The sequence below is a fragment of the Apteryx rowi genome, unplaced genomic scaffold, assembly GCF_003343035.1.
Source record: "Apteryx rowi isolate R43461 unplaced genomic scaffold, aptRow1 scaffold_156, whole genome shotgun sequence".
NCBI lineage: Eukaryota > Metazoa > Chordata > Aves > Apterygiformes > Apterygidae > Apteryx > Apteryx rowi.
Genome location: NW_020447819.1, coordinates 1,142,351 through 1,167,901, shown reverse-complemented (window position 1 = coordinate 1,167,901; position 25,551 = coordinate 1,142,351). Strand labels below are relative to the sequence as shown.

The window sequence follows — 25,551 nt, the reverse complement described above, 5'->3', positions numbered from 1 at the left end:
GTTTCCAGTCTATTCCTGGTCAGTGCAGTATGAACACAAAAATTTTGTTTGTACTTGAGTTTTGTGCTTGAAAATTGTACTGGTGTATGAAAATCAGAAAATGAAGTTATTTGTGAGCTTTCATTCTATGTTCTAAGCTCAAGCTAGGTGCTGGACTCTATAAAACACAGAAAAATCTATCATCTGCCCCAATGAGCTTACTTTTCAAAACGTGTGATAAATGGACATGGGTTTTGCAGAACTGTGTTTGCATTCTCCAGCAACTTATGAATGCATATTCACAGAAAACATTTAGTGTATCCAACATTAAACTCCTTGTTCCATACTTACTAAATATTTCAGAATTTTTCCAATTTGGTTAAATTTTGTCAACGCAAAATATATAAATTGCGCTGAAAACTTCTGATGGTGGCATTTCATTCAAAATAAAACTAAAATGTAAGAAATGCACAACGTTGTATGAAATCCGTACGATGCCATGTTACCAAGAAATATATGTTCTTTAAAAATATCTTAGTGGAACTCATTAAACTTGGTTTTCTTGAATTGTATGCAGATCTTGTCATTGCTTAAGGAATGCACCCTTTCCCTTTGCCAGGGCTGCCAGACAGAGCCCTCTGACTATCTCTCTCTTTATCTATAGAATTGTCTATAATGTTAATTAAGGAACTCTTTGAAAAACCGGCTTCCACAAGTTAATTTATGCACAAAACATCACTGAGGGATGTGTTTTACCTGTTTCACAAGTAGGGGACTGAAGCATAGCATAAGAGACTTGGCTTGGGCCGCACAAGAAGCTTGTGTCATAGCCAGGAATCAGCAGATTTGTATTTCATTGCCTAACCACAAGACTTCAGAAAATAAGAAGCTGAACAGAAGCAGATGCAGCACTGAGGGCTCGAGCCCTGAGTGCAGTCTGCAGGGTGCTGAGCTCGCTGCCCGTAGAGCTGGGAGGCTCCGCTCCAGAAGGCCAGCAGCGCTCGCGCCTTCCGAGGAGCATATTGCAGACTGCCAGACTGACTGCAGAGGTTTTCGCCTGCTGGGTATTTCAGTGGTCCTCTGTGCCAGTCCAACCAGTGCAGGCTTTCAACTTTCCACTGACATTTTTTTAACCTATTGACACAGCATCTTAAAGAATGATTATTTAGGAGTGATCCCCTGCCTCAGAGGAGAGGAAGGGTGGTTTCAGTGTGACCTCTGTCCAGGGAGTTTGAGAGTGGTCAACCTGAGGTTTCAAAATCGTAAGTCAGGAGCTAAAATCATGAGTTTGATACTCCAACTTCAAAGCTTTCTTCAGTGGATTCTTATTTTCCTTGTCTGTTTTTTCCATGTTTTTTCTGTGTTTGTTTTTTATGTGTGCTCTCTAATCTAGCAAGGACATAAATAGCTCTTGAGACATAATAAGCTCAATAAGACTTGAGGTCCTATTTATCTGTTAAAGTATTTATATGGCTTCTATTCCTATTGGTCTATCTCAGCACTATGCAGTATTTAATGGACTCTCACTGGCAGGAAACCTAACGTCCCCTCCTAATGCTCTACGGGTATAAACTGTGTTACAGAAAGGCAGGGGCCAAGCTCCACAGAGCTATTTAGTCAGTTAACCCCTGGGGCCTTCAGTGAGACCTACACATCTTAACAGAAGTTAGACACACACACAAGTCTGTGATAGTTAGGTGACTCGCCCTGGCTCACACACGGATGCTTGTGGCAGTACAGGGACTTGAAGTCGGATCGTCTAAATCCTGTATTAGAGTGAGAGGAAGAAGTGTTTCTCCTCTTCCTCTGGTAGAAGCTAGGTTAGTGCAGTCTAGAAGCAAAGGACAGCTTTTAACTGTGAGAAAAACAAGCCACTGAAACAACTTCTTTTAGGATTGGGGTGGGTTTTCCATCGCTTGATGGCTCTATGCACATAATAGTGGTACTTTAAAAAGAGTTGCCTCCTGGCATCACTGGTACTTACAGGCTTCATCCAGAACCTGCCTGGTGAAAGTCCATCACTTAGACCATGCAGAAGGTAAGGTTTGAGTAAAATGTTACCTGCCAAGCTTATGTTTCTGTGTGTCTAAACTTTTTCTTAAATTGACCCCATCACACTGATACTGGAAGCAATATGTTCATAGAACTTCTTCCAGTCTGATTTGGCAGACAGGTGAGATATTTTGTATCGTACATCTGTACGCCGAATATCTCTTAAGGTCAGAAATTTTGAGGCTGGGAATATGTGGAAGGGGAATGGGATACAGTTTATCCCTACATTTTGTAGAGCTCGATTAATGCATTGGTTGAATATCCTTCCACAGTGGAATATTTCCGCATATACAGAAGACACCTCCCTGTAAATTCCTTGTGACATAAAGTTTCTGACTAAAATTAGGTCATAGCTATTTAATTGTTCAGTTGTCCACCCACAAGGGAGCTGCAAAGAGCTCTTTCAATTCCTTGCAATCAAGTAAGTAGCAGTTACTCTCATTTATCCTCTAAGGAAATAGTCCACCAGAAATAATATGTTGATTCCTTAGCCCCTCCCTGTCACTAATCACGCCTCTCTCCTAGCTGTATACTGACTTGGCCTTCAGCACCGGAGTATCCAAGTACCTCAGTCATTAATTTTCAACTTACAACACTTCGGTGATGTAAGAAAGTGTTGTCCTCATTTTATAGCTGAGGAATTGACACATCAAATAAGTGACTTGCCCAAAGTTTCACAGCAATACATAGAAACTAATGTCTTGTTCATAGACTATTTTGTTTCTTGGAAAACCAACCTATGTTCCTTCTCCTTCTTTCTGCTACCCCAATTCTCCAGTTTTCGATTTATCAGAATAGCAGTTTAGTTCAATGACTGTTTTAACTTTCCATAAACTGGCACTGCCAACAAAAGCACCCCTCCCTTGTGCAAGCGTATGCAGCATCTCTGCAGTCATGTGGGGAATTAAATGAGGAAACTCGATTCAGGTTAAAGTTAATCCACCAAGGAGCACAGTTTCAGCCGGAGCCGCTTCCCTCCTTTGGCTGGCTGCATGCGGCCGCATGGGCACAGGGGGCAGGGGGAGGAAGGGTAGCACAGCGCCTTTTAGTGACGGGGAAGTTTTTGCTGGCTTCAAATGCTTGTGGAGCTAGTGTGGAAGAGCAGGGCACTCTCTCCTTTCCCTTCTGGGAATGTAAACAAAATCTTAACCAAGTTCGGTTCTAGTTTCTTCTTTCTTTCGAGTGCAGATTGCATGCTTTGAACTCTTGCCATGTCTGTAGAGCCTTCCCAAAGCATGGCGGAGGGAAGGCAGAGAAGTTTGGTGCTCGGGGAGGTCTTTGGAAGCTTAGAGCTCTCCTCATGCTGACAGTGTAGAGGTTGCCTGCATGGCAAGTTTTTCTTGTGTGGCTGCTATCGTTAAAAATGTTTAACTCCATATAAGCCTTTTCTGGTTGAAATTAAACCATTTCTGAAGAGATACAAACGCAAGCAGGAAAGAGCACTATTACAAAGCTAAGTATGTTGATAAAGGGAATTATGTAATTTAAGTGTTGCGGCTTTATAACACATCTTACCTTATGCCATGTTAACCTAAGTGAGCCCATATTACTGTGCCTTTTTACTGTGAGTAGTTCTGTAGAAAACAAGACATTGGAATTGCATGCATGTTTCTTAGTCTTTGGTTTTGGAGTATTATCTCCCAGGAGATTTCTGCTCTGACTTTCATGTGGAAGAGTCGTGCTACAGGGAGAAACCCCTGTTTTGCTGATCACACTCTTCGAAGCTTTCAAAACAGCCCATATCAAATCCTGCTGCTCAACTCGAGCTGGGAGAACCTGCAAGTGTGGGACACTGCCTTTCCCCTGACTAAATCAGAAGTCCAGAAAACTTAAGCAGGGATCTTGGCATGGTAATAACTTGGTTGTTGATGACTAAGAAGGATGACAATGACATTGGGAAGGAGTATGAGAGAAGTATTTTTCTTATATAAGAGATTGCTACAGAAGAGAACAAAGCATTTTCTTTCACACCTGCTGTTAGTTTGTTATGTGCTAATTGCATCTCTCCACCTGAGCTGCCTTCTGACCTGCTAAAACAACCAAGACCCTGAAACTGGTTTTTGCTGTCTTTCTGACTGAACCCCGTGTCCCCATACCCACCCCGTCACACACACACACACACACTTTTCTTTTCTGCTTTTTTTGTCTTCTGGCTGGAGCATGAGGCCTCGCTGGGAGGGTGACAGGGTCTTAGAGATGGTCCCCAATGCCATATACTCCTGTTGAGAAAAAGAGCTCTGGCCTGTGTCAGCTGCAGCCACAATCCCTATTCAAACCCAGTCATCTCAGAAACCTCTGAAGAGAAGTGTTTTATTTTGTTATATTCATTTTTTGTTCACGCCTTGCTCAGAGGCTCAAGATTTGGACATAAATCAGTTTGATTTTTTTTCTTCCTCCACTGAATACAGATTGTAACAGAACAGTACAGCCACTTTGTATAGTAGGAACCTAACAAAAAACAGATTTTACCCTAGTCGCTAATTCCTTTGAAGGAGGCAGTGTTAGCAATTATGAAATAGGCTAGACATTGGTAAGGACTTACAAAATAATTACAGGCTTCCTGAAGTAGTACAGTATGAGTAATTGCAGGTTTAAAAATGTTATTACGAACAGTAGTTTATACCGAAACTTCATCCTGAGCTTTGAAACCAGTATACATAACTCTCACCATGCCACAGCGAATGCCTGTCATTCTCTGCAGAAGAATGTAGCCTTGCTTTATTGCACAGCAAAAGTTCTGTGGTACATTATTTAAATTAGCATATAATGGAAACCTAATTGCCCACCAGGGCCCAAAGCTTTAGCTGGTGTAGATCAATGTGCTTCCACTGAAGTCAGTGTAGCAATGTTGATTTTTACCCCTTGAGGATCTGGCTCAGCTGCTTGTTTCTATTCCCAGCATTGTTAAAGGCGATAGTGTGTTTAGAATATGAAACCATGGCATTGTCAGAGATAGCCAGCTCCATTCACGGGCGAGTGGAGAGAACTAAAGCAGCAAAACTGTTATTTTTATCTGAGGATTTCAATTTACACTGTCAATTATTCATATTGACTGATCTGGTACAACAGGGAAATCATGAGCATGGGGTCATCTTGTGGTTTTAGTTTCCTACGTCCATAGTTATCTAATCCTCTCAGTGTGAGCAAGCATGATTAGTATTTATTTCTATTCTGTGTGCCAGTGCCCTGGGCCAGGTTTTGCGCTAAATCCAAAGTGACTCTGCTACTTAATTGGCATTAACTTATGCTGCAATAATATATATAAAAACTTATACTTTCTGTGCAAAGCACCCACACCCCTCAAACATATATTTCTTCTACGTGGATTCTGCCCAGATGTTCAGGCTTGTCATATATCTGTTTTTATTTTTATTTGTTTTGGAACTCTTTATGACAATGTTTTCTGAATGATACTTGGAGAAACAAAGGTTCGGGAAGGAGCTGTGTGCTCGTTATCCATTGAGACACCACCAGGAGTGCAGTTACAGCTGTCCAACTACTTGTTAAGTTGCTCAAGTAAGAACAGCAGCTGTCTCTCTCTCTGGAGATGAAGTACCAAAATGAACAATAATTCTTCACTTTGACAAACGGTTTTTACAATAATTTGGAATGCTTGGTTAGAGAAGCTTATTTTACTTATGAATGCTCCATTCAGGAATAGAGAAACTTTAGGCCTGAACTGAGCTAACAATCCTTCTTTGTTAAGTTTGTTTCCTTTCGGTTCGCTTGCATTGCTCCGGGGAGCCCTGGAGCTGGCTCCCCCACTTACCTCCGGGTCCTGCTTGTCCCCGATAGCTTTGAGTAATCACAGTTTTGCTACAAGTTTTCTATTGGGAGTAGGAATGTGGAAGCTCTTGTTGAACATTTTGGTTCTTTATCAAGAACGCTATGGTAATTATCTGGGTATAAGCCTTTTAAAATAGCACTCTGTTTAAAAAGTAACGATTTTAAGTTGTCTGGTGTTTGTTCCTGTCTTTCTTCTGGTGTTTTTAGAACATAAGCATGAAAAGCAGCATCAACAAGAGCAATGGGTGAAGACTGTGTTGAAAGGGTTGAGAGCTTCTCTTCTTCATTTTAAGTAAATTATTGTGTGGCTTCATTCACCTCTGGTTACCAAGTTGTTTTCTTGTCCTGACAGAGTAGTGAAGCTTAGCTCACTAAATGTTTTTGATTATCTTTGGATAAAAATTGTTACAATAATACAGATACTATTTATATTACTTTCTTCTAACTTTTGTCCAGTGTCCTTCATTTTAGAAAACATAAATCAAATGCATTCAGTACTTGCCTGTTTGTTTGTTTTTTTTAATCTGTCTGATGCATTTAGCAACAGTTGACTCATAATCATTTTATTCTGTAATTTCTTATTTATACTCATGAAGCTTATATTCTACTCAATACATATAGTCTATCCAGTTCTGCAGGGTATAGGATTATCTTCTCTTTATTTGTGCTTTCAGACTTGTTTAAAAAAGACTGCCAGTATTCTGTTTGGTTTTGTTAGGTGGCCATTTTGTGAATTTGTGATTTTTATAAAAGGAGGTAATAAAGTATTAACATATTCATATTGATGTTGACTATAAGTAAGCCTATCTTAAAGTCGCTTTGTTTTCAGTACTAGGTTTTCAGCTTTTTTTTTTTTTTTTTTGACCAAAAACATGGAAGCTGATTTAACCAGGACACTTAACACAGTGTGAAACATCACATGTTGAGGTGAGAATGCCATCTTAGAGCCTTGTGCCTGAGAACAATATTGTGTTATCTATATTGTAAAGATAACAAACTTTATAACTTTACACTCTGATGGCCAACTGTCACAACATTGCACATGAATGCTTTTATTTTCCCTAGGTGCGAAATCATATTAGATAACTCATGATACAATCTGCTGCTATTTCTAAGTGAGCCTCCGACGATGTATCAGATTTTCTTACCTGTGTAGGTTAGATGACAAGCTAAAGGAACTTTGAAAGCAGCAAACCATACCAGTGGGTAAGCCACAACAGATCCGCTGATACTTCCTTGTGTGTATTCGTTACTCCACACTGAGGTCAGAGTAGGGGAGCTGTTACGCTTTGTGCTTCTTGCCTTTCTGTTAGGAAGAAGCAGGATTGCAAAGATAATGGGTGAAGGCACTGGAGCATTCATGGCAATAATTTCTAAGAGTTGGAGATAAATAGGCAGGCAGAGTTGAAGACTTATCTGGGTGGGGATATTAGCATTTTGAATACTCTTTGCACAGATGCAGTTATCACTTAATTGACTTTACCTTAGGGAACACTAGAAAATCTCTTCACAGCCATAAAGGAAAAACTTTTGCACTTAGTCCATAATGGCTCTGTTCTGCTATAAAAGAAAGCGAGGCTATTATCCTAATGGTGTCACACCGGAGGAGGAGGAGGAGGAGAAAGCCTGCCTCAGATCTGCCACTACACAAGTTAGGACGGGAGCATCAGCATCTTTTTCTTCCTTTATATGTATTCCCATGATTAACATTGTCAGCATGAATCACAGCAGCCACCTCGCTTCTCTCTTGACACGAGGGAAGGAGTTGCCATATAGATGAGGGAGTGGGGCCTGCTGCTGCGCCACTGCCTGCTGCCGCGCAACTGCCTGCTGCCGGCTGTTTGTGCCGCAGCGAGGGGCAGCAGGCTGCACAGCTGCCCTTGCAGCACGAGGCCCACGGCAATCGCTAGCAAGACCACAGCACGGCTGCGGGCTGCAGCCTGGCCCGCTTGCTCCCTGCCCTCCAAGCGCCTGCGCTCGCTTTGTCCTTTCCGTGGCATTTTGAAGCCGGAGGGGAATTCTGCATTCAGGGCTGCAGCAATTTGTGATACAAATTGGCTTGTAATTGCCGGCTCCCCTGAGAGGAAGCGTGATGTGCAGCGTGCCCATTCCCCACTGCACACGCGGCTGGTGACAGCTCGCGCCTGCCTCGCTGTCCCCCTCGGGCAGCTGGTGCCAGTGGGGCAGGCAGGGCTAGCTGATAGCAGAGAGGGCAGGGACAGACTGACGGAGCCACCTTCAGTCCTGTCATGTTCCACGTGTCGCCTGGGGAAGCAGAGGAGCAACATAGGAACTAGTGGAGGACCAATTTGATCATTTTTTCTAAACTTGGTTTTCAGTCTTACATCAGTCAGAAACAAAGAGGGTTATTCCATATTTTAAAGGCATTTTGTGTGAAAAGGGTCGATGGTAACTGTGTAATATTGCTGTGGTTAGACCTTTCCATTTGCCTAGTTTTGAGAAAAACAGTCTTGCCTCTTGCAAGCAATGTGGTGCACTTGAGACTAGGGAGAGGCAACTCTTGATGAGACCATTACTACTACTACTACCGCCTCACGATGGTTGTTTGGGGTCCGAGCACCTTTGGTTTCCTGCCCTGCTGATCTGCTAAAGACGAACACTATTTTCAGGATTGCACAACTGATGTAATTGAAAGCCTCAGTTCAGTGGGATCTATTCCTGTAGGATAGTTAATTGTTTTGTTTGTAGTCATTATTTTTAAATTTGCTATCTAAGCATGTTAGGATTTTATTGGTATTATTCCTTCAACAGTAATGGTTACTCCAAGCGTTGTTTGAAAGCTTAATTTTTTGCATTTGTTAAAGTGAGATTTGGCTTAAAGAAAAATCATTAAAGGTAAAAGAATTAGTAAATCAAACCATTCCCTTCCCTTGTCTAACCTCTAGTTTTTCCAACCTCAAGTAAGTACATGAAAGGGGTTTAACAACTTTAAATTGGATTTTGGAATGTCAGATGACTCTAATAGCCTTTGTACACAAATAACAACAACAGAGCTGATTATTATTTCTGGGCTCTGGGATGCACTTATGTAATCATTAATCTTGGCACTTCTTTATCTCCTGCAGATTAGGAGGCCACTGTCATTTTGAAGACTGCCATTAAGTAGACTTTTGTTAGTGTTTAAATATGTGAAGCTTAACTTTAAGCTTCCTTAGTGTACATCATGCAGGTATACTGTGTGAAGAGTATAGTAATCCAGCTTTTACAGTAAGTTTCAGTCACATATCTGCTGCCATAGAGTATGACCTTAGACATGTTTTTATGTAAAGTATTTGTTAAACAGCATCTGAAAAACACTTTGGAAGCTTTTTAAGTGTAAACCTTAATATATCTATTTGAAACAGCAAGCAAATTTGCTTTATCTGCTGTCTTTCAGTTGGCTTTATCATTGAGAGGCACAAAATTAAATGCTATGAAATGAATAGGCAAAACAAAGAGTTTTAATGGAGGTCATAACACCTAATCTAATTATGGCAAAGGAAGATCTTTCACTACACCTTTTTTTCTTCAGAAGCTTGTGATTTTCTAAAACATTTTTGTGAGCAGCTACGTTTTTCCATTCATGATCTTTGTCAGAAGATGAAGATGGTTTTCAAACACTGAGGAAAGCATATACAGACATTATGAGGATATGAAGAACTACAGAAACAGAGCTGAGTTCAAGAGTATGGCATGAGAATGGTTGCTGGTGAACAGCACTGTAGATGTGTGGTTTGAAGAAAGCGTTGAAAAATAAGCTTTATCTCTGGAAGGAAAATAACATGTTTTTGAGAGTGCTCATTAGACAGATGGTGGTTTTATTTTGTTGTAAGTCACAGCCTATAAAATTTCCATCTCCGCTGATATCATTGGGTATGTTGACCATGCAGTTGCAGTTTTTGTGGACAAGTCAAGGGTAGCTTGCCCCTATGCACTTCTGCAGAAGAAGACCTGCAGGTGGGAAGAGTGCGGGGCTGCACAGGGCAGGCACCTTCCCTTGCAGCAGCCTCCCCACTTGCCGTGGCATGCAGCCATCCCGGGCCCCTGCTGAACAAGATGAAGGACCATCGTGTAACCTTTTGCAAGTCAGTAAAGTACTGCTGACCTAAGAAAAACAATCATATCACCATGAAACTGGTGTGATGCAGTGACTGGTTATGCTAAGGGTAGGGGGAGGTTCTCAGTTTAAAGTGCAATGGAAGTGCCTTGGAAAGCTCGTTCTAGATGATGGGATACGCTGGTACAAGAGCTAAGGGTAGGTAAAAGAAATTAGTACTGAGAAGCATGCGAGGCAGTGCTTAGTGCAGTGTGTTCAGATGTCTGTTTTTATAGACCATGAGATAGCAGGAGCTGATTAAAGTGAATGCAGCCTCTCCTGGCTCTCCTGTGTGAACATCTGATGGGAAGTGGTGCACAAGTCTCCTGTTCGAAGAAGTACAGTTAGATGTTCAAAGAAGCTGTGTGGGTGTAGGGAAGAGTGATGGCAAAGTTAGACAGTGCATTTATTTTCCACTGTCCAGGAGTCTTGTTCTAGGTAGTGCCTGTAGCGCTGGTGGGGCCTGCATCTTGATCCCACATACATGCACTCCTGCCACTGAGATGGGGCACGGAGTGAAGGTAGCATCTTTCTTAGAGAGGAAAACATAGTGCCTCGTTCAGTAGAGATTCAACCCTGTCTGGAGGAGCTGGATTATGCCCTGTTACTGAGTGAAAGGAGACATGGTCTGTAATCAAGCTGGTCACAAAAAAAGCTATAAACCCTTGATGATGTCTGCGCTTTCTGCTATCTGCAATATGTATTAGGAAGTGTACATCAGCTGTGAAGCACTGATTGGTTTTGGATTTCAGTGAAATTTTCTTCTTTTAAATGGAGAAATCGTAGGTATAATCAATACACTTTGTGCTCCTCCCCTGTTCACAACCTAGATGGGTAGCTGACATTGTATCGGCTGAGGATGTGGCTTCCTCTGAAGCAGGGTCCCTCATTTCCATTGATGCTCTAAGGAGAACTCCCCAAGGAGCTGTGAAAAGGCAGAACAACGCAGGTACACTAGGAGCAGTAGCAATGGAAAACGTCACTGGATAGATGAATGTTCCTGAATCAACCAGAAAGATGCAGTACACAGGTTTCAGGAGAAAGCTCTATGTGAGGTTTGGGGGATTCTGTTTTTGTCTTGAATAAATGTGCTTTTAATAGCCGTGTATCATAGAAGGAGTTCTCGGAATCAGAATTCGGTTTGCAGAATAAATTCTCAGTATTGCCTGCCCTGAGGAACCAGCAAGGGGGTGTTGGAGGGAGTTAAAAAAGAGCAGGAGGAGCTGAAAGGTTTCTCACTGTTCAGAGTTCTGAAGTTGTTTTTGGTTGTTGTTGTTCATCTCTTAGATGAATCACCTGAAAATGAAAATTTAAACTAGACATCTAGAGCGTACCTTTGTGAGAAACTAATGATTCCACTTGGCATACAGCATCAAAGGAAGCTTTTTTAATGACATCGAGTTCATATACAGCCAAAAAGCAAAAGAAAATATTCAAAAAATGCAGATGTAGTCACTTCAGAATGATGAAGTTTCTAGTCTGGGTGAAACAGTTTTTCTGCTAATTTTTCTTCTAGAAGTGAATGCAGTTTTTGAGCGGTTTTTCTTCAAAGCGTAAGCTGTCTTGTAAGGAAGTGGCTTCTGCACCAGCCATTTTGTCTGGCTTTTACCTTAATCATACCAAGTACCATTTCTCAATACATACAGTGATACATCCTGCTATTTCTGCAGAGGCTAAACCCCTATTAAAATTTTTGCTGTCTGTCAAAACTGCAAGACAAAGCTGAATCACGACAAAACACTGTTTAAAAAGACGCTGTCACCTTATGGGGTTCCCTTCTGCTTTGCTTTATCTGCTGGATTCTTTCCATATTCCTTTTTCCATCTGATTGTTGCCGTCTCTGGGGAAATTACTGTTACGCTGGAACATGACTTGGCCAAATAGTAATTTATGCACTTTGTGATAGAGAAAATATGGAGGTGATGGGTTGCTAATCAGCAACAGCCTTCAAAACAGCATTATGCAGGAACTGAGCGCCGTTGATCTGAGAGCTGCAGGCGTATGAGGAGAGTGAAGCTGCAGCATTATCCACAGTTAGCTCTCATTGACCTCATGTCCCTTTAACAATTCAGGAGCCTGTCACCTTGTTAATGAATTTAGTTGAAATTATTAATAATTTTGACAGTGTTGCAATGTGATTAGCTTTCCCAGGTGCTTTTTAATCAAGTAACTGTAGGTGTCATTTGATTTGTGCTAGCAGAGATACTAATGAGACCATTGAACTGAGATGTAATTTTGCAAATGGATAGCATGGATGTACATGGCTTCTTTAACAAAATTACATGACTCAGTTTTGTGTTGTTCAAAAGTCTAAGAATCTTTATGTACCCTTTTACTGCTGTTCTAAAAAGCTAGTAAAAGACCCTTCCTTAAACAAAGCTAGTGTAATTTATCTAGCAACTAATTTAATCTCATAATCTTGCATACGGTGTTAACGATACACCTTTTTAACAGGGACTAAAATAATTGCTTTCAAAGTATTGATAATTTAAGACTGTTTTCACCCAATGAAAAATAATTAAATTAAAGAGTGTTGTGCTGAGATGTGCTACTTCTAGCTGAGTTGCTGAACTGTTGCTTAAAATTGGCAAGTGGTTGGTAATTTCTTCTTGTTTTCTCACTGCAAGCAAACAAGCAAAAACGTGGAGATACTCCCATGAATAAGTACATTTAATTAAGGGAAAAAAGCTAGTAGGATAGTGTTGGAGTTAACAAATGCCAGTCTTCAAAATGCCAGTTCTGACACTTGATAGCAGGAAATTTCATATAAAATGTGGCCTCTATACATTAATCCATGGAAGCAAATGTCAGAGGTAATTTGGATTTTCTCTCTAAAACTCAACATTATTAAAAGACATTCTTTATTAAAATCTGATAAGTATTAGTTTCTCCCAGAGGAATGGAAAATTGGACAGAAATACAAATACATTTTAAGGTTTTCAGCACAGGGTTTGGGGGGGGTGGGGTGGGGTGGCTTTTTTAGTAGGGAGGAGAGAATACAATTATTATTGTCCAAATAGTTCTAGCAAATAAATTTATTCTAAATTATGTTCTCATGTAAATTTCACTTTGTTTTCCTCTCCATTATTAATAAGAAACGAATGCCCAACATGCAAGCACCATGAAATAGAAATCAGCACGGATTTGCTGTTTCCAATGTAAGAGAAAAATAAGTTGCAAAGACTACAAGAAACCTCAGCATGACTGAGTGTATAAGGGCACTCTCACTGCCTCAAGGTGCACATGCATCTTGGCCTACCAGCTCACTCCTTTTTTCTTTTTTTTCCATTTTCTTTTTTTGACGGACAATATGGATTGGTTTGTTCTAGCAGCAGAGCAGCATGGTTTAGATCATATGATAATAGAAGTGTGCTTATGGCCCTGCTGCATATGTTCCTCTTCACCAATGCCCAAAGTTGGTGGTTGTCTGTACGAAGAAATGAGGGATGACAAAAACCTAGTGCACTCTAGGATCCTGTAAAATCACACAGCACGGGCTGCCTGAGGCGTGAACCTGCTGCTTGCTGAATACGCGATGTAGCGAAGCGAAACAGAAAAAGCAGTCAGGGTGGCCAGCTCCTGCGGTAATAGCTCACACCTATGTTTCTTCTAAAATTTGTCATTTGTGTATTTCTGTCAAGAGCAGTATTTTGTAGCTATGTGATTAAACCTGTAAACTTTGTTTCTAGAAGTAAAACAGCGAAGCTGTAACAAAATGGCAGAGTTGAGCCGGCTAGCCCTCCTAGCGCGCGCTTCTGTGGCAGCTTTGATCTGCGTAATGCAAACCACTTGAGAAGTAGGAAGGAGCGGGGTGCGCTGGAGGTGTATGCGCTGGCGTTAGGTGGAAGGTACAAGCTAGTTTCTTGGGTCACAAGACCAAAGTGCAAGACTTAGCCGTAAGTACCAGTCACCTAAGATAGCTGTAGAGAGGTAGAGATAAAGAACGATTATCCTGATGACACAGATGGAGAAAATGAGACACATGCTAGTGTCCGTGTTCCCATAGCAAGTCAGCACTCAAATGAGGATTATAGGATCTGTTTTTTGACATGCAGTCCAAAGCTTTGATTAAAAACTGTGTTATATTTCTTTAAGGAGAATCACATCATTCAACATCAGTGTGTTTTCTTTTGTTGTGAAAACCTGTTTTAGTGAGTTGCTTTATTTAACAGGAATTAAATTTAGCCTAGTCTTTAAATTAATGATAGTCCAAATTGGGTTCATCATAGCGAATGCATCTAATGTTAATCTTCAGTCAAAGAACAAGAGGGGAATAAAGTGGTTAAATGTTTGATTCATAAGCAGCTGAGGCACAGAGAAAGAAATGCAGCTCTCTTTAATGTAAGAAGTCACAATATGATGGGACAAAACTGGTGTTCTGTTAAATTTGGAAGTCTTTTTTGACCATGTTGAAATAATCATAACAGTCTTAAAATGCTTTGGTTTTAAAATGCAGAGCACATTGCATAGAAACACTTCTTCCCTCATTATTTTTCTGTTCTTGCTCTTCGCCGTTAATTTTGGTTAATATATCTTGTTACGGTTCACAGTGATGTTTGTATTATGTGTTGACTGGTGAATGAAACTTTTCCCCTGCTATACAGAGGTGGAATTTGTAATCAAAGTTGGTGCTTAGGTTTTCCATGGTGTTATCTTATCCTCGAAGGAGTTAATATTACTATCTCTCTTGCTACACTGTACATCTTTTAGTGTATATTTCAACTATCTAAATTATCTGTTCTTAATTTAAGTTCATTAAAGCAGCAACAAAGCTGGAGCTTTCAGAACTCTCTAGATTTTCCAAGCTGGGCATTTTTTTGTTGTACACCTTCTGAAGTAATGATTTTCCAGAGAAATAGCTTTCTGTGCTCTTGGACAAGAGAGCATGTTTGGATGTGGCCATCCTGTTTATTTTCAACCTAGACTTGTAGTTCAGTAGTTTGATATTATATTTTGGTCTGTGGTATGGTTTCATAATGTGACCATAGTCCCAAGCTGGAATTGTCTTTGCCTGTTGTTCCTGCAGCAAGGCAGATCATCTGGTTTTCAACTGCTAATTAGAGTGCTGCTCTTTTTTCCTCAAAAGTACAAGAAAAAAAATGTCTTTCTGTGGCTTGGTGATGTTGAGATACCAAATGGCATTGTTAGGTCAAAAAAAAAAGAGATGGACTAAATCTGGACAGATAAAGGCAAGACAGTGGAGAGATACAAAACCATAATATAGAAGCAAAATAAAAAACACTTGGAGTTGCACACTTGAAAGAGAGGGAGGAAACATCCTCTCTCCGAATTCCTCAGAAAACCCTAAATTGGTTTTTAGCTTCTTCATGCTCATAAACAATTGCAGAAGTTGTAGATTGTATTGGGATTTCTTTTTGTTTTAATTTTTCTTTATAAGATTTAAGAATATTATGATGGCTTATTAAAGCTTTTCAGCAACTTTTCATTTGAATATAACATAAAAAAATATGCACGGAGACTTCACCAACTTATTTCACAGAAATAGTTGTGCATATTAGAGAATCCAAAACATTTTCCATATAGCCATCTTTCATTACGACTTCAAATGTCTTTGTTGGAGCCAGTGCTTAATATAATAGCAAAGTTTACGATCTTTAAATTAAAATTTGTGTAAGTAAAATTTTCTGGTTTAAAGTAGAACAATAAACATAAACATCAGTGATCCTGGCATGAGAATATGAGCTCCTATAGTACTGTTTCCTTTGACATGCCCAAATCAATGCCAGAGGTTGACAGGATTTAGTTTTATTTCTAAAAGTTAGTTCTGCAAGCCCCAGAAAAGCTCAGGTCGTTGTTCTGTACTATTTATCATGCATCTAATTCAGTAGTTTTTAAGGTGAACGCTTTAGCGATACGGACAGCTGCACATGATCCTGGGACCTAGGAGAAGGGACCCAGCCATGTTCAGGCCCAAAGATCCAGTCCTGGCATTGCAGCATTTCTACCCGGTGTGTTTGAGGTGTTGTTCATACTTTAGTTTTAATTAATACTTTGTTGGCCGTGTTCGTTTCTACTCCACCCATCACACCCACAGACTTCAAAGCATTTGTACTAGCATAACCTTAGTATTTATTTTATTTTATTATTAGTGTGATTTCCTAAGGAAACAAGGCTTGGAGAGGTTGTTTGTGTTTGTCTGGTTTTCTGCCCATCATCCCAATCCTCCTCATTTCCAAAGCAATTTTTGAATGTGTTGGTCAGTTCCAGCCAAGCTCGAGAGCATTAGCAATCTCAGAGTTGTGTTCCTACAAGTTCCATGAAAATGAAGAAAAGATACCCAGAAAGATATCCAACTCATATTCCGTTGAGGGTTATTGATCAGTGTGAGCGATGCTGTAGATACGAGACTCTATAAAGGAGACGAAGATGCCACAAATGTCCCAACTGCTGGAAGAGACCCTAGAAAATCCAACCATGAGACACAAATCTGTAGGGTACCAGGCTTTGTTAGGCCTTCTCAGGAGCTGCTTGTTATTAGCTGTAGCACTGTATGAGCCAGCAGGCCTGCTCAGGGCCCGAATGCTGTTCTGCTGGGTCTGTACATAGAATAAAACAGTCTTTTGCCCAAGGAGTGTATAGCTAAATGGAGCTTGTCTCAATCAGCTCCTGCTCCAAACAGTTACTGTGTGCTCTAAAAATGCTCAGACTTCTAACAGCCAGATGTCAGCCTTAGAAGTACATGGGGTTTAACTATTTTAATATATATGAGTGGACAGATGGTCACTTAACATAGCATGGTAATGGAATGGGTAGAGCGATGCTGCCACTAGCTTTTAGTTTTGTGAAATTGCAGTGTTTGGAAGCTGCAGGTGTTTGGAAGCAAGTAATTTGCAGCCAGCTCAAATTACTTAGGGTACATGACAGAGCAAATTATTTAGGTAATGAAGCTGAAAATGCAGGAAGATTAGAATATTATATAGTAAAATTGTTCCTTGTTAATTCAGTTTGTGATCAGATATTATGTTGCCTTAAATACCACATTACATGCAATATCCTTGTTTGAGTCAATGAATATGTATGAATATGTCAGTGAATATGTATGCCTCCTAATTTAATCAATATACTTGCAAACAGCAGTAGTGATGATGTCTGGCACAAATTGCATCCCCTCAGAAGCAGGTTAGCTCAATTTGTGTACGGCTTGTATTTAGCTCGAAGCCCTGCTGCATTAGCTGCCAAGTGCTCTGTGCCATGTGAAGTGGAGGGCAGGTAGGTCAGCTCCAGGGAACTGAATTTAAGCATTTCTTGGAGTGAAAGAAGGGATGACTTCTTAGGACACTACCCTGGGATGCAAGAGGTTCAAGTTCCTGTCCTGACTGCAGAACAGGTTGCGGATCTGCCTTGGGGAAACTCTTCAGTTCAGCTAGCAATTTTGGATATGCTACTTTCCCCCAAAATCAAATGGGTCAGGATAGGACACTCAGTGCCTATATAGGTTTTAAGAAATAGAGACCAGTCTGTCGCACTAATTAGTATATGCTTAAGTCCATCTTTATTGAGTAAAAAAGGAGTGTGCATAGCTGGAATTCCTTGCTATTGGTGCCCGGAGAGCTAGCGGGTGGGCGCTGAGTGTGGAGCTCCACGGAAATATGCTCACCTGAACACCGCAGGTTTCTACAGGACGGCGTGATGACATGTACGACGGAAGTGGAAGAGAGCACTTCCTACACACTCCTGCTCTTTCCACAAAATGCTAATTTTTTAATTCAGAAATAGTAACAGGCAGTAGGATTCACCTAGCTTTCACCTTCTGCAAGTTAGGCTTGTAATTTAGGTATCGTTACATTCCTTCTCTGGTCAGTGAAGAGGAGGCGTCTGCTCCCAGGGATTCATCTCACTTGTCTTCGGATGAGCTGAAACATGCTCTGGAGCTGCTCGTCTGTCTGCCTTCTTCCTTCCTCCTTTCACTCGAGAAGCAGACAGGACAATTAACTTCAACTAATTACCCAACTTTCAGATAGCTAAAGTCAGCGAGGTGAGTCTCATCTAAAGCACAGCAATGGGACCAATTTTTGCTTCTGTTGAAGAACTCTTTGAGGATATCAAAACTTTGAGGTTTCATACCTGTTGCAAATTAGAAGAAATAACATGATATGTATGAACTTACATTTTTAAAATAATGTGAAAACATGAGAAGGAATGGGGAAATATTTATTTATTTTTAACCCAAGACACATTATTTCATTAGAAATGAACATTTCACTTGGATACATTAATGGCGAGGAAAAATTTTTCTCTTTGGGAAATCCTTTTCTCTTTTGAAAAATGTTTTCCTTAGGGTGCACTGATAATACGCTTTTCAGTGTTGAAGCTCAATGGATTTCTACCTAAATGTAAAAATTGGGGATAAAGATGGCCCCTTGCTTTATCTGACCACACTGGGCCTTATCCTGGTCGGAATCTCTGCCCAAGGAAGTAGAACTGAGGAAAGGAATGATTATAATGAGCTTGTACAGAGCCTTTTCTTACAAATACAGAATTAGATTACTTTCTTCTTCTACCGTTCAAACCAGGTAAGGAATAAAATGGCATTTCATGGCGTAGCAATTAATAAAAAGGGAGTGGCTGCCTGGAGGGGTTGGTCTGGGGAGAGAGAGTGACAGAGGTGGGCAAGCCCAGTGAATCTATTCCAGATTTGGGGAAAGAAGTGAAGCCTGGAGCAGGAGGGAATAAGGGATGACCCTTCTGTTAGGGTTGCCTACAAAAGATGTCATTTTGTGCTCTTTCTCATTGTCTGGTAGACAAGTACACTAGGAATTAGGTGGAGACAGTCATGTCATTTAAGCATACCAGAGCTACTGAAGAAAACTGTCAAATAAAGACACACTGGATGGAGGGAGAAGAGTGGGTCAGTGCACAAAACACTTTTTTTTTTTTTTTTAATGTGGCGTACCTGGGCTCAAGTTCCTGTTCTGTGTGATTTTCAAAGACTCTGCACTCAATTTTCCTGCTGTAAAATGGGGATAATACAGCATTAAGGCCCAAAGAAGATACGTTTCTTGAAGACTACCAGACATTCCAGTGCTAGTAAGAGCTGCATATTAAATCCCACATACTGAGAGACCTCAGTGCATAACTGTCAGCTGCCCTTTCCCATGGAGATTAGTTTGCTCGTGTTTGACATCGGCTCATAACAACCTCTGGCCTTCGCTGGTAGCTTCTTCCTCACAGGAGCTATTTCTGTAGTGGCTCATTCAATGCTTGAGGTGGATCTTTGTGCTGGAGCCTGTTTGTTACTCTTGGAGGTTTATTTGGGCTTTTATTCCTATCCCTTGCTGCCTTTGACAGAGGATACCCATAGCAGTATTCTGGAGCACTGTTATTTCAGGGTGTGAAAGATTCTCAGGCCTTTATTCTGGAACTACAAGCTACATCTGTCACCTGGGTATCTGTAGCGGTTTCTAAGCAACCACAAGAGTTTATTTTTTATTCGATCCATATTTAAGAAATAATTTGTTCATGCATGAACCAGAATCAGCCTAAACACCACCCCAGGAGACAGAAATTGTAAACTGTAATTTAGTCTAATTCTAGTCTAAAGCATGAATTATAGTATTTTGTATAATCTTGGAAAATATACTCTACAAATATATGTAAGCACAGAACAGGTACAATTAATGTGAACATGATAGGAAGCTTTAAGTAACTCTGGGAATGTGAGAAGCCAAGTTGGAACATATTCTTGACATGTAAAAATATTTCCCACCTGTCTTGTTTGCATAAGAACAGGGTTTTAGCAAGTACATATTTGCATGTCAAAGTTAAAAGTGGGGAAAATATTTTCACCCTTGTAAGAAAAATGCATAATCTTGGTACAGGCAATTTGCATTTAGTAAGTGTAAAGTATCTAAGTCCTTTCATGCCGTATGGAAAGTGTATGAACTTGCGACAGTGATTTCATTTCAATGAGTTGATTTGCAAAGGCAGCCACGTAGAGCAGTAATTGATCTGATGTCTCTCCATGCATTAATTTATAATAAAATTGGTTGTGGCAATCCCAAGCACTTTATGCTTCTGAGTTTCATCCCACTGTACTGCATCTCAAAAGTGAAATGCTAACTTAAAGTATTGAATGCTGTGTGCTAATTGAAACTAAGTGCCTTGAAGATTTATTAAATTCTAGGAAATCTGGAGTTCTAAAATTATACCTAATTTGGTACCACCACTCATATATACAATGATCTGCAAATGCTGGCATAGCTAGGGCCTGTTTCTGTGTAGATTCTGTTTTGTTATAACAATAACGCACCCTGGAAAATGCATTTGGGACTAATTATTGCACCTTTTAGACTATTAGTAACCTAGCTCCAGGCCATCACTTTGAAGGCATGTTACATTCCTCCAGAAACACTCTGCGGATGCCCTGTTGCTTAAGAAACAAGGATTGCATAGACAGGCTTCATGGGTGATTTAACTAATATGCTGAAGATTGTAGATAAACAAGATCCAATTATATCATTCCTATTCATAATAAGGCAGTAATTATGTGTATAAAAGTGAAATGTAAAAAATATATTGCCATGTAGCAGTTCAGATGAGTCTTGTCAAAGGAGTTGGAGTAGGCTGGTGATTCACTCTAGCAGAGTAGAAAAATAATTATATATTGAAAAGACATAACTGGGAATTGATGGATCTATTCCTGAATCTGTTTACAAGATTTCTGTGTGAATTTGAACTTTAGGTTACACAAGTTTGGAATTTCTGTGAATTTCAATCTGTTCTTCAATTTATTAATGTAAAGTGGGGCTCATGCTACCTTTTCTGCTCTGAAGCTCTGTTCATAAACAAGTGATGTACTTAGATGCTGTAGTAATAATTAATGCATGTAGTACATTAATAAAGAAATATACACTTTATTTTTCCCTTTTATTATTTCACTTTCTGCTCTATTATGTTAAATGTGTTAGCTGTGAGCAAAGCGAAATTAAAACACTTTTTGGAGGACTGCAGGGAAGAAGTATTTGTTCCCGTAAGTGTCCTAAACTGACCCTTTAATTTCAGCCTATCGTTTTGTTGCTGCAGGGAAGGTGTGGGATTAACTGTCAAGAATGCAGAGCTCCTCCTGATGGAATCAGTTGCAAGTGGTGTCCTACTGTATGCAAACACTTTGAAAACTGCTGATACGGAGATGTCAGGAAAGCAGCAATGTAGTCATTTAGCTGCTGGGTACTGCTTTCCTCAGCAGAGCATTTTTGCTGCTGTTAGATTCCTGGGAGCAAATGGGGACTATTTGGGACTGCTCCGTTCACTGCGTTTGATGTGGTCTGGAGAATGTTTTCAAGTCATATTTTTGCACAGTCACTTGAAGTTTCCTGGTCCTATAGTGTTGGCCTGATCCTGAACTCTGGTGTTATGCTACGGGGAAACAGAGCACACAGTAACACTGGGCGATACAACCAAAGCTACGCTAATGCATTATAAGAAGATATTAGATACAATTTTATGTGTTGTCAGTCTGGGCAGCCATAAACTGGATGAAATAAAGGCTTTCTGAAGCAATCGGGCATCTTGTGAATGGATTTAAGTTCCTCGCAGGAGATTAACTGCACTTCTGGTTGTGAATGAATCACAGTAGCAAGACTTGTACTTGTACTCCTGTTTGGAATAATCTAGTCCAGGATAGGGAAGGAAAATTCATGTAGCCTGATCTAAGAAAATTGCATAAGGGAAATTGATGAGAAAGTGCATTCTTTGCATTTTTTTGTTATCTATCTCATATGTAGACTCTATGTGTTTGTGTCAGCACATGCAACTATACATATGGGTATATGTAAAGTGTGGACTACCAGTCTTTGATATTGTAAAGCATTGCCTCGGCATGGTCCTGTCTGAAAAGAGACTTTGCTAGCAAAATGACTGCAGCCACATACTCGGATAGCAGTTGAAGAGGTATTCCTGAGCATGTGGGAGTCCTTATTACATCCATGTATTCAGGTGGGAAGGTACTGTGATTTAGAGATGCATGCAGAGAGTTTTGTTACACAGTAAACTGAATTAAATAGATATTTGTTATATACCTGTGAAGTTTAGTTAAAAAAAAAAAAAAATCAGTGCTTTCATGGTGCATATCTCTATGGCATTTTCCAGAATCTGTCTTCTCCTTTGTTTTTTGTAAGCTGAATACAATACAGCTATGTTTTCCTCCCTCATTCACTCTGTTGCAGCTAATGCACAAATATGTACTGATAATTCACTTACAATTTAGATACGTGAATCTTGGATTTCTTGTGTAAAATAGTATCTACCATGTTACATCTCTTTCATATTAGCCTGTCATGTGGACTGGATGGCATGATCGTGATCCCTCTGTTTAAGGTGTTATATTCATTTAACTTGCATTTTTAGGCAGGGCAAACTTTAAAATGACCTTTTATAATATCGCAGGAGTAAGTTTGGAAGAAACCTTTTTGGCATCTTTTTAGCTCTTTGGCCAAAATGTGAACTCTGCTATTGTTTTTGGCTTTGAAATGCTGATTCTAGCCTTCTTGTGGGTTCTTAAACACCTTCTCCAATGACCCATTTTAATAACCCAAAAGCTATTATATAACGAGCAGCCATAATTTAGTCCAAAGCTCTAGGGGACCCTCGCAGTTCAGCAATGAATAGTTAATGCGGTATAATGTTTAGCAGGTTATTAGTTTTCACTGTACAAATGCTGATCAGGGAATGCTTTTATAAGGTGTTTAAAAGAAAATGTAATTAACTGGTTGTGTGCTTCTGTTGCAGCTCAAATTGAAATTATTCCATGCAAGATCTGTGGAGACAAATCATCAGGAATCCATTATGGTGTCATTACATGTGAAGGCTGCAAGGTAAGCATCTAAAAAATTAAGTCTTAAAACATCTGCATTTGGCCTTTTGATAGTGATTCTTTTCCTTCCTTTGTTTTTTAAAAAGCAAATATTGCAGGGAAGTGAAATCAGTAGATTATGAAATCAATTGGCAATTCTAAAGTACTATCTTTATTTGAGTTTTAAATAGAGCATTTTTGTGACCCCTCTCCCCGCCCCCCAAACTTTCAGGATAGGCTTTAAACATCATAGGACTCGCAGCAGTTGTGCTGTGTGCGCTGTATACTGTCTCACTATGAATAAGCAGAAGAGGTATAGAAACATGAACCACTGACAGCATGTCCCAAAGAATTTGGTCTGTGGATTCACTTGAGAGGGAGTCTGTGGCTTTCTCGATTCTCCCTCTCCATTTTTTGTTTTGTAAATTGCTAAGAAGCTGTGTTGAAATAAGGTGAGTACTCGCAGACTTCTCAACTTTCATTTCTAAACTGCTACAGTTACACATCTCTCTTACTTAGAAGATATAGAAGGTATAGGTATAGCTGTAGAAGATGTTGTTGCACAAATAGCACATTACTGGTGCTAAACCTGCTCAAGTCTTCCTGTGAGTAGTGCCTTTTCCTTGCAGTGTCTCTTGTTGCTCTGGAAAGTTCAGGCTTTGAATTTTTTTCTGGATTTGTACCTTCAGTAACTTTGGTGAGCAAGGATTACATTATGAGCATTAATGTTTCATTTAGTTTGTCTCTCACAACTGAGAATTAAATCAGACAATGCTAACACTAGCCCAGGGTGTGCTGTGAAGCTAATCACTCCTTTTTATCACTAGTACAGAATTACAGTGCTAGCTTGGGAATGACACGGTGTGCACATCTGTGCTGTAGCTTGTTGCTTTTCTCACGTAAGTATGTGTTGCAATCCAGTGCTGATAGGTTTTCTACTACTGATCTGCACTTCAGAATTGAAGAAATTGTTTTTATTGTTGTTTTTAATCTGCTCTCCTGACATGTTTGATACTGCCTTCCAGCTTCAAAAAATAAACTTCTTTGCCTTCGTATTCTTGAGATTTCCTTTGTGTTTTTCTGAAGAGGATTTTTGCATTTTCATTCTCACATCCTCTCAGTCTCATGGAAGTATTGGTAAAAAGGAAGCAAAAATGTTAGAATGATACAGGACTGCACCTCCTGCCCATTGTAACTCTGCTGTTGCTATGGAAAATGCAAGAAATCCACTAAAAAAACATTGATAATAAAGCGGTTGCTTTTTTCAGTTTTATGCAGAACAACATTTATCAAACTTCTTTCTTGTGAGATGGCAAACATTAACACTGACAATTCTGCTCCACAGCTATCTTATCAAAGAATATCAAGTTATGTTTAAGGTCTGAGACCTCTTTAATCCTTAAGTGGTCTGGGCCCGGTATACCAGAAAGACTGCCTCAAGACCCATGACGAACATCATTGTCAAGAGACTGAGGCTAGGATAATGCCAAAGCTTGTCTATGCAGAAAACAGGGCTTTCTTCACACGGCTTGCTGCAGAACAGGAACAGACTGCCAAAGCAAAGGAAAGTTGCCAACTGTATTATCTTTTACTTCATCTTCATGCATTTCTTCTAGCTTGCAGTCTCTTAAGTCTTGTGTGTGAGAAAACCCCCAACAAAAGCAGTAGGATGGCTACATACAAAAGGAAATAACAGAGTGAACCATATTCACAGTCACATCAGTTAATACCTAGCCAGGTAGGTACTTGGCACTGCAGGTAGGAGACAGAAATATCCATTGAGAATTCCTCCATCAGAATGACTGGGCTTTGCTGGGAATAAACATAAATGTGAATTATCAAGAGACAGATCCTTTTTGTACCTCCAATAGTCAGAACAGCAGATGTTAGCCTGATAGCAAGAAATGCATATGCAGTCCCCTATGTTTCAGAGCAAACAGTTTCCCTTTGAACTCTCTCTAATGGCATTCCCTGGAGGCCGGTGCAAGCCTTGGTCTGCCCTGGGGAATCGCCTAGACCAGGCAGTGGGTGTGCAAGGGCACGAGGGCTGACAAGCGGGCCTGGATGAGAGAAATTTAGGAGAGAAATAACTCTGAAGTTCACATTTCTTTAATGCTAGAGCCCAGATGACCTGCAAGGAGTGACAGATAGGGGAGTGCTAGTGGGGACAAGTCACAGGAAGAGATGATCATGGTCTAGAGAGCATTTAAAATACCGTGCTGTAGCAGATGGATTTTGTTTGTGCTATGCTCTTCCATAGTAATATCAACAAAGTCTCACCCAACAGAACTATTTTGGCTGGTGGAAAAGCTGGCATAACTTGGCTTCTGCCGAATGAGCCAGGTGTGTATTGGTATGTTTTTTTTTCCCCTGAAGTGCGTTTCCCAGCTTTTCTGTGGCTATGATCTCTGCAGGTTTGAGCATGCTTACAGCACTCTTCATGTTATGCTAAACCTTCTTTTGTAAAAAGTACTTCAAATTTTTCTCGCTATGAAGACCTAGTTCCCAGTCCTGCACTCAGATTCACGGGCTAATGGCTCAAACCAGCACAAAGTCCCCGAGAGGTGAGTCGGGTTCTGCACAGATGCTGCCGGCCCAGCCATGTGCATCTGGCAGCAGGATCGCGGCCTCCGTCACCAGGAGGGAACAGCTGGGCCGTGGCCACCCGGCCCGGGCTGTCAGCAATGATCTACGGGCAGCACTAGCAGCAGCCAAGGGTGGTGCTTGCAGCCCTCACCGTTTCTCACTCCAGTTTAATATGAGCTTTAACATTACTTAATCATAATGCTAACTTAAATATTACTGTTTAAATACAAACAGCCACTGG

General features: G+C 40.3%; 1 protein-coding gene across 2 annotated transcripts in view; it reads left to right on the top strand.

The window, feature by feature from the left end:
* Nucleotides 1–25,551, top strand: part of RORA (RAR related orphan receptor A) — a 238,314-nt gene that overhangs the window by 189,504 nt on the left and 23,259 nt on the right. For both annotated transcript variants that reach the window (XM_026059343.1, XM_026059342.1), the window contains exon 5: nt 22,661–22,746. In XM_026059343.1, the coding sequence (XP_025915128.1) occupies nt 22,661–22,746 (86 nt within the window). The remainder of the gene's footprint in view (nt 1–22,660; nt 22,747–25,551) is intronic.